We start from the raw sequence: 14435 nt of genomic DNA on the forward strand, positions 1-14435 counted from the left end.
GGGATGGATCCCACAGCCTGGCACTGGCCAGGGTTCTATGTGTCTTTAAGCAAAGCCATGTAATTTTCTGATGCGTTTCGTCCTGTGCATCCCGTTATGATTGTCAAGTACTGGATAAAGAGGCAGGAGTTTAGGACATGCATTTTCAGGCTTTGGCTTATATATTTATTTATTTACAGCACAATAAAATAAGAAGAAATATTCAAAATGAAGAGACTGTGAAAAGTGATTTGTTCCAACTCTTCACTGCAGACTTGCAAGAAACCAATCAAAGGGGCTCAGGAGTGGTTTGACCGTAATTTATTAACCCAAAAGGGGCCGCATTGTTAACCAACATTATTTATAGTGAACAGCTCAACCATCTCTACTGAACAACTGTGATACTGCAGGGACAAATGCAATGAGTTACTACACAGATAGGACAAAACCAGCAGCAGATCTTTGTTACAGCTGTTAGAAAAAGTGTCCCCAGGAGACAGACACTGAATCTCTAATGGCTATCTTATTTCTCTGACAATTTATTTAAGTTTTAACTTAACAGCAGGAATGATAGCCACAGTTACACAGTGACTCCCAATAAAAGAGCGTATTGCTGATCTGCAGCTGGTGTTTTCTTATTTATTTGAAAGTCTTTAAGTTCCAGACTTAGCATATGGTGCCATATAAATAATGATATAATAATACGGTTTTGCTTTCCATGTGCAGGGATAGAAAAAAGCTGTATGATTTATGTTACATGAGCATTGTATTTAAGGCTTTATTTTACTCAGAATTTTAATGTATTTAAAATGCATCTATTGTTTTTTTGTAATCTCTTCTTTTGAAATAACAAGCAGAGCAGTGATATTTATTTAATGGAGTCATTCATCTTACTTTCCTGTACAAAATCCTAGCTTTCCACCCCCAACAGCCAGTTCCCTGCAGTAGACAGTGGGGTTGGAAATGGAAAGATATGCTGTTTACCAATGAGGCACAGATGAAAGGAAGACATGGGGCTTGAGATTTGCCCACAGCAGGACTCTATTTGAAGACAGCAGGCAGCTGAGAACTGCTCAGTCCTGTCCAGTAAAGGATGGAGAGGAGAAACCCATGGGAGAAGTTCTGCAGGAAGTCATGCTGTGGAGAAAACTGTGATGCTCAGACTGTGATGCTCAGCACACAACTGAAAGCAGGTGCCTACTTCAGCTCAAACTGCAATTGCAGTTACTACAGCAAACACTGCCCCCCTGAAGTATGACAGGGATACAACATTTTACAGCTTTCCTTTCAGACCCTCAATAAACTAGTTCTGTGAGCATTACAGCACATATCTAGCTGCAGGGCAGAGAAGATCACCTAACTCATGCCTCAACTGTTTCTGGGTTTCTGGACTTTTCTTTCTTGGACCAGTTGGCAAGAAGACCTTGCCAAAAATTCTTCACAGATACAAGGTTTGCAAACACACACACTTCACTGCAGAAAACTACCAACCAAACAAACTGATTATTTCTCAGGGGTGTACACGACAAACTTGTGAATATCCTGTCTAGGTACTTAAGCCTGCTCCATGGGCCCACATTTCCTGGATGAAAAATATCAGGGTCCAGAAATCAAAGACTGACAATCCCTAACACCAGACAGTATACAGTGCTTCCTCCCATCATGTGAAGACAACCAACTGCCTAAGACCCATCAACAATTTTATCCATCACCTTTCAAGATCTTCCTAAGCCAACACACACACACACACACACACACACAAATAAAAATAAAATAAAATAAAATAAAATAAAATAAAATAAAATAAATAAAATAAAATAAAATAAAATAAATAATAAGAATCCATACTCAAAAACTTGGCAGTCCAATGTTGTCCAGTACTACAGTAGTCACGTGGGCAACTGGGAAAGGCAAGACAGGCTCAAAGGAGTTGAGCAATGACCTGACATCCCCTGAGAGCAGGCAGCTGCATTGCAATGCAAGAGGATCTGAGCAGTCAGCATGCCAGCAGACATGGACAATGGTGTTATGAACCTAGTATGGGAGCAGTGGGGAAAGTGTTTCTTGTAAAAGGTCAACAGTTTAACCTGAAAAATACACACAAAGTGAGCTGCTCTGAATCTAAGTGACATCTGTTAGTTTAGCACAGTTTTTGAAGTCCTGTGTTCCCCTTTCACTCTCCCCGCCTCAATGCCCATGGCAGTTTCAGCCACTCATGTTTCAATCCGAGCTCTTGTCACACTGGAGCACGAACCAGAGTATTTCAGAAGCTGGTTACTGTGGTAACCCAGCACTGCTTTTATCTTTTTTTTCCTTTCATCTCCTCTTTGGGGGAAACTGGCAATCTGTTTATTTGCTTTTTTTCTGAAGTAGTTCATCACACAGCACACTGTCAGGATTTGTGTAAAACCGAGAGGAGAAAGTACCTCTCACTTGAACGCACACACACATTTCACTCACTGCTCTACTACCCTACCTCTTGCGTCCCTGCTTCTTATAACAAGATATTTGCCATATCCTTCTACATTTGACCCTCTTTGTAGAGCATGTCTCTGCCATGGTCTGCCCTTCCCTTCCAGACCTTCTCACTACAGTGATACTTACTAGTAGGGCCAGCAAGAAAAAATAGCTACCATGTGCTTTGCTGCTTCCTTTGCCAGAGCTTGGTAAAGTAGAGAGGCAATATCAGGGCCTGTTTTGTCAAAATAGAAAAGTTAATGGCACTGAATTTGTAGTGAATACACAAAGCTCACAGTAAAACAAAAAACCCACCTGCTCCGTGGCAGGCAGAGCGACATGCAACCCTTCGCCATGTCCCCTCTCTCAGCCAAGAGATGCCTGCTTCCATAGTGCACCAGGACCAGGACCGGGACCAGGGCCAGGGCCAGAGCCAGGGCCAGGATCAGGATCAGGTCCAGGACCAGGACCAGGACCAGGACCAGGACCAGGGCCAGAGCCAGGGCCACCCCACCTCCCCCAGCTCTTCCGCCCGAACCTAAGATGGCCGTGCAGCATTGCCTAGAGACCGGGGGTGGGACCCAACGGCCGTGCTTCCCTGGCAACCTCCCCAGCGGCTTTCACATTCTCTCCCATTCTCTCCCCGCCATGGAGGGCCGGCAGCCGGTGAGCACAGGCAGTGGCAGCAGAAAGGCCCTGGGATCGGAGACCGCCCATCCCCAGATCCTCATCCCGACCATCCCGTGGCCCCTGCCATCCTCCCGACCCCTGTCCGTCCCCTCTGGAGGGGACAGATGCCTCTGGAGGGGCATCTCCCCCCAGTGCGGGGCAGAGCAGCCCTTTCCATCGGGGTTTTCGTGCTGTCGGTGTGATTTCATGGTGCCTGGGCTCGGTCACGGGGCTGTGAAGGGGGATGTGGGGCACGGGCAGGGTGCGGTGCCCAGGCAGCTGCTGGGAGGTAGATGAAGCCCTCGCAGGTTTTGGCTGTTTGCCCTGGGGAGAAAGAGCAGCGCTGTGCCAAGGAGGATGAACCTCGCTGTGCCAAGCCTCACCCTTAGGCAAGAGGGCATGGGTACACAGCACATGGGCAGGGTGCTGGTAACAGGGCTCACCAGCACTGCCAGACAGGGAACGTAATGAGCTGCTCTGGGACACAACCAGGGACTTCCACGCAGGAGACAGGGACACAGACAAAACCACCTGAAACATACATCTGGAGTCCCCCAAGGAAAACCAGTCAGTATGCAAGGACCAGGCACGGGAACTCCCCCAACATATCACAGATGAGGTCTGAAGGTTTGGGTCTGAGCTTAAATGGTGTTCCTGGGCTCATGGACGGGGCAGTGGGGGAGACCCATCACAGAAATTTAAGCCTAGTGTTGCTCTGAGAGCCCTAACATTTGCTCTAAGAGGGGCTGCAGCATATTTTCAGAAGGATGAAGTAATGTGATGTATCTGGTCTGCAGCGCTACCTATTTAAAACATTCATTGTTCTTTGTTTAATATTTTAGCAAGATGCCAGTGACCATTCAGAAAATGAAGTGAAGAAATCCAGCATACCATCAGTTGCTGAACCATCAGAGGACCAGAGACCTATAGTTGAATTCCCACCATCACTGAACGACTTCCCAGCAGTTGAGACATTCTTGCCTGAACCCTCACAGTCTGGGGGTAAAACATCTCAGGCTGGGCCATCAGCACCTGTAGTCAAACCAACATGTGAAATATCAGAGCAGCCAATGGTGTATGAAGACCCCTATGAAGTCTCTGTTAAGTATATGGAGAAACATAATATTCTGCAGATATTTCAGGTGATATTTCTCTTTCCCTTCTCTGTCCCAAGACTTGCTTGTGAAGCTGGGCTTAAAATTAGCTTGGATCAAATTGTCCCTTCCTCTGGATCCCTCCTGGTCCTGAGCTTTCTTCAGTGTAAAGTTAAAAGCAGTAGAAAGGGACACTTGATCATCCTCAGGGATTGAAAGAGATGGTTGCTTTTTAAAATGCAGCTAGTGTTGGAGAAGAAAGTGCAGCCATGTGTCTTCCCAAGGATCAATACTTCTTTCCTTCTGTCTGTCTTAGGAGATCACAGAAAAACTGGTGTATGAGAAGCCTGATGACCCTTTGCAGTTCATGTTGCTGCAGGTATGGTGTCTTGTAGTTGCTCAGCAGGGACTGCCTGTTAGATCCACAACAGAAAGCCAGCTTTGCTGAGCATGCTGGAAACATGGTGAACTCATTACTCTTTCTCTCACTTTGTGCCTGCTCAGATGGGAGGAGGAGGAGGACAGGGCAGGAGCAGAATGCCCATGGTGCAAATGCTCACATGTGCTCTTAAGGAAGAGGGAAGAGAGGTCCAGGAGGGTGGGTGCGTGAAAGAGCATGATGTGAGGGAGAGAATGGGGTGGATGTGCCCCAAAGAACCATTATCTGACAGGTAAGGGAAGCCTGGGGAGAAAGTTGGGGCTGATTTGTGTCCCTGTGATCTGTCTGTAGCTCCCTCTGTTCCATACTGGGAGCAAACACTTTTCCTGCCAGGTACCCCTATTCAGGTGAGCTGCCTCTGCTGATCCTGGATGATTTTAAAACAGAAAATTCAGTCTGTTGAGAGAGTGATATACTGGGAGTGCATTAGAAGTTAGAGTTAGAAGCATTGGGAGCTCTTTGGAAAAAGGAGTAGCTCAGAGGAAAATGAGCAGAAAGGGAGAGGGTTCTTTCCCTCCCTGCCATCTAGTCAGTAAGGGGAAGCACCACTTTTGTGATTTGCTGCTGGGTTCATCCTGTATGGGATATGTGCAGGACCTGCAGAGGGGTGGTAAGATTGATTCTGGGCACTGTTGGCAGGGAAATAGGTTCCCAAATGACTCTTTTCCTTTTCCTTTTGCCCAGGTGCAGTCTATGATAAATGCCCGGCAGGCAGAAATGGAGGGAATATTGGATGAGAGCAAAGATAGAGAGGAGTTTCTGGAACAAGTCCTGTGCACTCCTTTTGGCCCCTACTGACCTTGCTATTGTGATGTTGCACATGGCCTTTGCAGCATCCTGCTTTTGCAACCAGTGGAAGTAACTTTGGAAATGTCTGCTGGTATCTCTGTTTCTTGATTTTTCATGTGCTTGCGCTTCTTCTTTAATATAAATCCTGTAATCTAGTGTCTTTATGGACACACAAACTCAAATCTGAAAGAGAGCATGAACCTGCATGCACATATGGCACATTTTGAAAAGGCTGCTCTCCTGAAATCTTGTATGGTCTGTACAAATCCACAACTCCCACATGTAGGCCACCACTAGATTCAACTTTTCTGTGCAGGGAAACCTCACAGCGCAGACGATACAAGTGCAAAAGCAAGTAGAATTAAAAAGCAGCCCTGGACAACCCACAGTCCTCAATGTTTCATGCTGCATTGGTGGCTTACTGTCTCAAACTATGCAGTATCACCAATGTCCATCTAACACTTTGAAGTCCACACTGGGAGAGGCTCAGCCAGTAGTGCCTCAAAGCTCCTCTGCTGTCCCAAAGCTCCTCTGGCACAAGGAGCCATCTCTTTGTTGCTTCCACACACTGTCAGCAGCTGTCTCACTCTTAACTATCCCTGCTGGGTTCAGATCACTCTGCTTTTTGGTGCTGCCCTGCCTGTATCATTGCAAGTACAGTGTGTGTTTTGATTAAAAGAACAGTAAAGCAACAGTTGCCTACACGCTCTGTGGCTTCAGAAGGCACTGTCACTCGGGAATGTGAGAGGTGAATAAAACTAAACAAACCAAAGACATGCACTGGTAGCACAGGAAATTCAGAGTTAAGATACACTTTGCAAACATGTCATTTGAACTGCTTTTAATTCTCAAAACACTTGCAATGCTCATTTTCATACTTTCCAAGTGTCTGTTTTCACCCTCCAAAGGACGTTTGTATTTCTTGTCTCTTGTCTGAAGATTATTGAAAATGTGCAATAGACCATACTGTTATTTTGGCATCATTTCATGTGTATGTGCAGTAGGTGCCAGAAAGCTTTTTGTCACTACAGACTTTTCTCTTTTTTAGGCAAGTGCTCTAATTTCATGATGGATAGTAGCATGTTCCCAAATGTCTGTCTCTGGCTATGAAGAGAGCACCACAGAAACTTATCTTCCATCTATCTATTTGCAGCTAAAAGTCTGATGATTAGGTTGTGTGATACTCCACAGCAGACCCTGGGCCCAAAAAGTTTGGGAATAACAGAGGCAAGTATTTGGCATACAAATTCTGCATCTGTGAAGAGATGCCTTTCTATCTAAGATTCAAAAAAGATGAGTTAACTCCTGTGTTTCCAGGTTAAAGGCAGGAAGCACCTCTGTCATTCACAGAGCACACAGGTTTTCAAGGTACTATGATCCCAAAGATAGCTAAAGATTAGATAGCTCTTCATGGGTTTTGTAAGAGTTATGATGTGGTCTTAGGTGTCTAGGTCCCACTGAAGCACTGAAGTGCTTTTGAAAGCCCTGCTTATTTTCAGCAACTAGATGAATTGGATTGCTTTTCAGGCTTATATAGTTTTGATCAAGAATTTGCAAGGGAAGTGCTAAAGCACCTCTGTGAAACAGGAAATGAGTGGAAGATAATCAACATCATGTGAAGATACTGGCTGAGGCTTTCTGATCTCTGTGCTCGCTTGTCAGCACATTTTCCGAGAGACAGAGGGGTTGGCATGTCTTTGAATTTTATTGTAGAACAGAATTAAGGTACTTTTGGGTACAGCCATAGCTGTGAATTTCCTAGGTTTCTATCATTTGTATTTTGTTATTCTGTTTTACTTATGAAAAACTTGTGAGTTGTGACGTTATCAGGCTATAGGTGTGTGCCCTCAACTTCGTGTCAGCATCAAGAGTGTTATGCAAGGAAAGTTCCTTAATTTCTCTCAGACAAATTGAAAAGAGCTGTAAAGTATTCCTCCTATAGGTGCTGGAAGTTTTGCAAGAAAGGCCCTACACAGTGTTCTTCAGCAATCTCAGGGCCAAAATTTTCCTTTTGTGTGTTGAAGACAAGGAGAAAAGTTAGATTTAAAATGGAAACATTTATTACAGCATTAATTCCAGAGTGACTGTCCCTTTTCCATAAACTCTTTCCCAAACCTTTGGATCCTTGTTTCTTCTTCATAAGTGGACATTTATCACCATGGCATTAAACTGTCATTAAATTTCTTGCCTTGGGTGCTCTGAAGGAATTAACAGTTCATTGTGTGTAACCGAAACTATTCCATATAAGTCCTTGTGGCATGCTAGTCACTGTATATTTGAATGCCCTCCAGTAGTGTGCTAAGCAACGTGACTAACATCTGCTGTTTGTTTTCTCCTCTGCACAAGGGAGAATGAACTGACGTACATTCTTTTAAAAAGGGTGCTTTGTGTTGTGTTGTTTTTTTTTTACCCACACCTGCGCATTGCTTTGTGTTTCCAATGGCTAAGGGTAAGTCACAGAGTGGAAGGTGGGGAGGCTGGAAATAGTTTGTTGTTCCCAAGGGTGCCTACTCTGTAGTTCAAGACGGACAGTGAGCAAGCACAGTATTTTCACGGATGAGAATTGTTGTTGATCCATGAACTGATGCAGAAGCATGACGTCCAGTTTGGCTTACGAATAGCATGGTCTTGTGGTGCACAGAGCATTTCTGTTGTGAATCTTAGATGCCATGGGGCCAATCAGAAAGAGATTGTACTCACCTTGAGATAGGTGTCATGGTTCAAAAGGCCAGATTCTTTTTCTGCCATCTCTGTATATAACTTGAAAGAACTGAGGTGCCCAGGCAATATTAAAGTTGCCAGTGTAGTGCCTCTAAGCAATAAAAAAAAAAAAAAAAAAAAAAATCTTGTAACTGCTGATTAAAGGTCTTTTGAAAAGTTCACCCTGTCTCTGCTCTGCTCTGCTTCTTAGGTGGACAGCACAAGAATGATAGCTCTTCAATGGCGTGCCACTTATAGCATGAGACATTTCATTGTGACTCACTGGGTATGAATCATGGCTATATAACACCAATTTTAAGCTAGTTTAATGCCACTGATTTTGAAGTTTCACAATTATGTGAAACTTGAAGTAGGCAGCAGCAAATATTCAGAGAACTGCATGTCTGAAATGGAAGAAATTAACCTCTAGGTAAACTCTAATAAAGAGCTTAGCTCAGAAGAGAACTCAGTCTGAAGACTGGGGACTATGGGAGTGCTTAGGAAGGGAATATACCAGGGCAAACTGATCATACCCTGTCTGACATGCCTTCAGGTTGTATTCAAGGGAAAGTTTCTCCTGACCATTCTTATAGCCAGAAGAAATGCAGAAGAAAAAGAAGAAACATGCTGTTAAGGTCAGGCTTCAATATCTGTGGCTGCATTGCCTTTTGGTCACTACCTTCATGGACAACATTGATGCAGCAATATCATCAAAAGTGCTTGGCCATACCTTAACATATCACAAATGAAAATGGAAACTGACTTGTTGAAGTGACATTGTCTGATGAGCAGCCACCTACCATCCTCTCCTGGGGAAAGGTGATGGGCTGGAATGTCACTGCAGAACAGCAGAAGTTGGGCAAGGCAATCTCAGACTTCTACACTCATAATTCAAGATCAGAAACTTACTGCAGACACTGCAGTGCTTGGTCTGTTATAGAAATGCCTGGTGTGAATGAACGGAATGGATCTTTTTTCCCTCAAGGATGTCATACCAATTCCCTATGCAGCTCCTTTCCCTGGTGGGAAGAGCTCACCCTTTTTTACCACAGAACTAGCTGCCTTCTAGCTTTCAGAAGGCCATCTCCATGTCATATTCATCCAGGAGTCTGGGGTGAGCTTTCTGTCAGTGCAGAAGATGGGAGAAACTGCTGGAGTCATTTCATTAACTGCAGGGAAGTAATACTAGGGAAGAAACTAGAACTATAAGATGGAACCACTTGCTTTTTGTGTGTTGTTACCTACTTTGAGACCAAAATTAACCTCTTGTTCATTGCCAGCCATTAAAGTGGCAAGAGATGGAGGAACATGGGGGTACACTGAGCCAGTATTATGAAGGTGGACTGGTACCTAGTACAGTTTGCAGGTGTGAAAATGTAGGTAATGTAGCTAAGGGAGTACTACACCCAGCTTACCTTGGCTATGAAAACATCACTAAAAACTGACAAGCCTTTAAGGGAAATGTCTTATTTGGAATCACCTGGTCCAACATTTAAAAATTCTTCTTATGAGCTAGGAGCTAGGCTCCATATGAGGTTTAGGGAGTTTGTGAGAATAGGAGGGGACCTCTGTCCTTCCTCCTTCCCTTCACTCAGTGTATCTCCTGCTATAAAACAGGAAGTAGAGGTGAATAAACACATAGAATAGCACAGTTGCTTGCTAATGGGAAAAACATGTGCTATATGAGCCATTGAAGAAAAACTGTTCCCACCTTAAAAAGCTATTGGTGTTTGGACATATGAGTAGACATCAGGAGGGAGGTTACATTAAAATGCAGGCAAGTGGGTGGTCAAAGAGCCATAGACTTTTAAAACTGACTTAAACTTGCATAAACATCATAAAACACACAACAGGAGTCACTCTGAAGAGCAGAGAGGTGCCTGCTCTGTCCTGCTATTATTTAAGTATCCCCTTGGGTCTAGTATAACATCCTGCCTCTTTGCAAGGAGATCCAGGGAAGGGAAGTGTCACAAGTTTGCTGAAACCCCAGGGTATTAAAAGCAGTGGGAACTCTGTCCAGCAGAGAACCCATTTTTTGGCCCTGGGACACCATGCACCAACTCTGCTTATTGTTTGAACCTGTGGTAGCATAACTGAGCTCTTTTGAGAGACTCTTTGACTGTGGCATGATGCCATGATGATGATGATCTGTGTTTGACAAGGTGGATGGAAGTGCATATGGGAGAAGCTCAGCCTGTTCTCTAGAGCAACAGCTACCCACCTTTTTCCGCATTAGATGTCTGAATGTTTCCAAAAGAGAAGCAAAGCTTAAGAGCTTGAGAAACATAAGAGCTGGGAGGAGTCCAACACAGTTTAAGAGCTTAAGAAAGGGAGGGTCCAACACAACTATAAACAGAATTAATTTTCTTTTTAGGTTTCAGAGCCCTCTTAGAAGCTGTTCATAAACCTCCCCGGCTTTTCAGAAATCGTGCGTTGAAAACTGTAGCTTTAGTGGCTTTCAAAGCATCTTGTATAAAACAGAGTGAAATTTAACCTTTCCTGTATATGTCCATGAGAGGGCAGCACAGACCGGCGCAGACTTCGCTGAAGGCTTTTAAGAGGCAAGATTACTTTATTCAGTTGCTCACTAGCTCACCGTGATTTATGTCTAGCAGTGCAGCAGCTACAAGCAGAGGAGAAAAAGTCCGTGTAAAAGGACTTGATGGTCCGAAGTACAGCTCCAACCTTCTCCCACCTGAAACTAAAATTCAGATTAGCTAGGTACAGGTGAGACAAAGTCAAACCTCGTGCACGACAGGATCTGTGTCTCACAGACTTCTCAGGGAAGTTTCCAGTTAGTTACTGAAACATTAAAAGAGAGGAAGTGCTTTGGACAGTACCTACAGTTCTGTCAAAGCAATCAGTTGGTGTGAGATGCCAACCACTCCCTTGCCAAAGTAGAAGCTGTCAACCCAGGAACCCTGTAAACTCACCCAAGGCATGCATGCTGTTTATTTCCAACCCAGCTCTCCTAAGCACTGCACCAGCCAACACTCCTCTGCTATTACTCCGTGTTCCTACTGCTGAGACTCTTGCAATGCAACTTTATCTCGGCTGTCCTCCCTCTTCATTTTGGGTGCTCCAACCCTCTGCCGAGGTGGGTTGTGGAGATGCTGAGATAAATCAGACATGGGCTTGAAGTATTTGGCTTACAGCAAGCATGTTGCAAACTGGATAGTGACAGGGAACTGTATGTAGATGGCAGTGCTCCACTGCCAGCCCTCTGCAGCCTCCCAGATCAGAAGCAGCTAATGCAGAGGAGGCGAACAGGCTGGATATGGGAGGAATGAGGTACCCCCAATCACCTTTCAATAATGAGCTGGAACAACTCATGTGAATAAATTTCTTTGTCCCCTTCCAAACAAGCAGTAAAAGTCTCCAAATAAGAGCTCTTCTTTCTACCATATTGCAGCTCCTGACTGACACACAGATTTTTGGAGGAGAGATTTTTAATCACCAGCAACAGCAGTGCAGCCATTGGGTCCAGACAGAACAGCTTGTTCCCGGTCTGTTAGATGAAATACAAGTGAAATACCAGAACCAAAGGACTACCACAGTGCCAAGGCCATTCAGGACCTGAAGCCACATGCTAGCAGATATATCAACACTGGCATCTGCATTCTTTCAGAGGCAGTAATCCGGAAGGCCCTCAAATTCCCAACCAAGAGCGATATGGAGGCACTTTCCAGCAGACCTTCCCAGGACATTGCCAGCCTTTTAAAGGAGCTATCTAAAGCACAAGCAGAAAAGTTCTGTGTTCTCAAAAGTCTTTTCTCCTGCCATACATTTTGCAGGGTCCTGGTCAATCCTTTTCTAGGTACATCGAGATTTCTAGCCTCCTATGAGCCTTCCCTATGGCCAGGCTCCTGTTCAGAGTGAGCTAGCCTGCCCTAGAGTGTTCTCTCCCTTGGCGAGGTGCCCTGTGAGCGTATTCTGGTCATCACAGGGAAGACTCCCCAATAAAACACCCTTAAACTCTTCCTGAGACTGACATAGGAGAATGCTTGGAGGCAGAAGTAATAGCTTTTATCAGATCAACTAGTAGAGCTGCAAAAAATATGCAAGAAGGGCACACAAATCCTTCTTCAGGTCTGCAGTAAAACAGCAATCCTCAAAGTGAAGTGCAAGTTGAAAACATTTGCTTTGAGCAGAGCTTCATATCCACGAGGATAGGCCACTGGAGGGAAAAGGTAGGTGGTATATGGAGAGGAGAGAGATTATTAATAATGAAGAAAACGATAAAGTAATGGTCCCCTATAGGAAAGAGGTGGACTTCAATCTATGGGAACACAAGATCAGTAAGGAAAGGGGAGATGACACATTATAAAACCACCCTCCTTGTAGCATGCTCAACATTTCCATCTAGCAGACTTAGGAGCATTGGTTCCTTTGTGGATGTGTTTTTGTGCTGCCCTTCAGCATATGGGCTGAGAGGTTAGAGATGATGTGGCTGTACGATGAGAAGTGCTCCCTGCCAGTAAATAGGTGCTTGTGAGTCCCCAGGACAGCAGTTGCTTGCTGTATACTTTCCAAGGCTTTCCACTTTGGCCAGATCTACCCAGGACTCATTCTTTTCCTCTTTTTAAAGCCACCAGGAGGGTCCGTAACATCCTCTGATGATTTATATGTGCTTCACAGACACTCTGCTGCTGAGGACCACAGCCCAGCCTAGTTAATCCCTCATGACAGGAGGAGAGCAGAGGTAATAACCACCGCTGTTTCCCCATGCCCTCCACTGCCTGGATAAATGCTCAGCCTGAAAGACCCAGCCAAGACAGCCAGGTCCACCAGAGGAAGCTGAAGATGAGATTCAAGAGAAAGCCACATTCCATTTATGTGGCCCATGATGCCCCTTCCCTGGAGGTCTTCAAGGCCGGGCTGGATGGGGCTTTGGGCAACCTGATCCAGTGGGTGGCATCCCTGCCCATGGCAGTGGGGTTGGAACTAAATAATCATTAATGTCCCTTCCAACCCAAAAGATTCTATGATTTACTTACCCTTTTACACCATCATGGGTGTTGGCTAGGGAATGCCACTCTTGCAGGGCTTGGCACCCCTTCCACACCAGCAGAAACTCCAGCTGGTGGGATGGGCCCGGGGCAGGTTTTGACCTCAGGACTCCCCCAGGCTCCTCTGTGCTTGTTTTATCTTCTGGTCTCTGTGTATACCAAAAAGTGACCACTAAGTTGCTGAAAGACCTAGGTGGGATGAGCAGATCTAAGGTGTAGATATTTTGGTCTGGGTTTTTCTTTGCAGAAATTAGCCTCAGATCTGTGATGAGGCTCTCCTACTAGTTTCCTTCATAGTCTGAAGAATAAAAGAGGCTTCCCTAGGGGACTTTCAGAGCCCAAATCTATTTCAAGGTACTCAGGAAAGCACCCTGAGGATCTTCTTTGCCAACAGTAATAGCAACTAACAGAGATTACCTTTTATAAACATTCACTGTTTGTCTAAGCTTTTGGGCCAAGACCACTGAGGAATGGAGCCACAGCAGCTGACTAGGTTGTTAGCAGTAGAATACTGGAATTTAATTTGTTATCACCTATATCCAGATGAGGAAATTTCAATATAAGCTCTAGCCCAAAACTCCCTGTGGAAGCAGTTGCCAGCCTGAACCTAGTTCTTTACCAGACAGAGCAGCTTCCTCCAACTTGTTTGTCCTTTCCGATTGCTCACTTATCAGAAGGACAAGAAACGATCTATTTTGAAAGGCTGAAAGTACAGATTTTCATGCAATCACATGATTTTAATAGCTTAGATTCCATGCAAACACTGAAAATTGCAAGTCTTAAAACCAAAATACAGCCACGTATCATAAAAAAAAAAAAAAGAGCTCATGAATAAAACTCTATCATACAAAATCAGAAGAATAAAGTGTAACCCCCTCTTTTCATGAAATATTAAGAAACCCCAGTCGTTGAGAGCGTGCTTTATACCTCTCTTCTTAGGAATGAGGAGTGCAGTGCCATATTCATGGGTGGGTTGTGCCCTGCCAAATGCAGAATACCAGAACTACCAGCATCACAAAGATGCCTGTATCTGTTTTTTCTGTAGCACTCTCCACCAAGGTATCTGAGGCTTTAGAAAGAAGTTACTTTCCACATTCCGCATCACACTAAATATATACATACAGTTCTGCTTTTCACTCTCTCTATTTCCAGGCCTAGATGGAGGGGCTAGCCCATCAACCCAGTGGTTTATCCGAGCCCACTATAATTAGCCCACGGTTGTTGCTAATGGTATGCCATTTGTCTCCCCGCACTCAACACTGTTTGGTAAACATTTTCCGGGACAGAGCTGCTCTCCCC

At 44.7% G+C, this 14435-nt stretch overlaps 1 protein-coding gene and 1 long non-coding RNA gene across 5 annotated transcripts; one reads left to right on the top strand and one right to left on the bottom strand.

Annotated features, from left to right (window-relative positions):
• Positions 1–163: 163 nt before the first annotated feature.
• Positions 164–3028, bottom strand: LOC121076745. Of its 3 annotated transcripts, none has more exons than XR_005823691.1 (4): positions 2752–3028; positions 2584–2671; positions 1828–2013; positions 164–1116 (listed from the first exon to the last, which is right to left on the bottom strand). It is a non-coding gene; the product is annotated as an uncharacterized LOC121076745 (long non-coding RNA). The 3 variants fall into 3 exon arrangements; XR_005823693.1 differs by having other exon boundaries at positions 1922–2013; positions 2752–3019; XR_005823692.1 differs by lacking the exon at positions 1828–2013 and having other exon boundaries at positions 2752–2928.
• TEX55 (testis expressed 55) lies at positions 2980–8198 on the top strand. 2 transcript variants are annotated; one of them, XM_040571318.1, is made up of 4 exons: positions 2980–3102; positions 3948–4247; positions 4516–4578; positions 5323–8198. In XM_040571318.1, the coding sequence occupies exons 1-4, from the start codon at positions 2980–2982 to the stop codon at positions 5434–5436; spliced, it is 600 nt and encodes a 199-aa protein (XP_040427252.1). In that variant the 3' UTR covers positions 5437–8198. The 2 variants fall into 2 exon arrangements, with proteins under 2 accessions (XP_040427252.1, XP_040427261.1); XM_040571327.1 differs by lacking the exon at positions 2980–3102 and adding an exon at positions 3201–3394.
• Positions 8199–14435: the final 6237 nt, after the last annotated feature.

Source organism: Cygnus olor, chromosome 1 (assembly GCF_009769625.2).
Source record: "Cygnus olor isolate bCygOlo1 chromosome 1, bCygOlo1.pri.v2, whole genome shotgun sequence".
NCBI lineage: Eukaryota > Metazoa > Chordata > Aves > Anseriformes > Anatidae > Cygnus > Cygnus olor.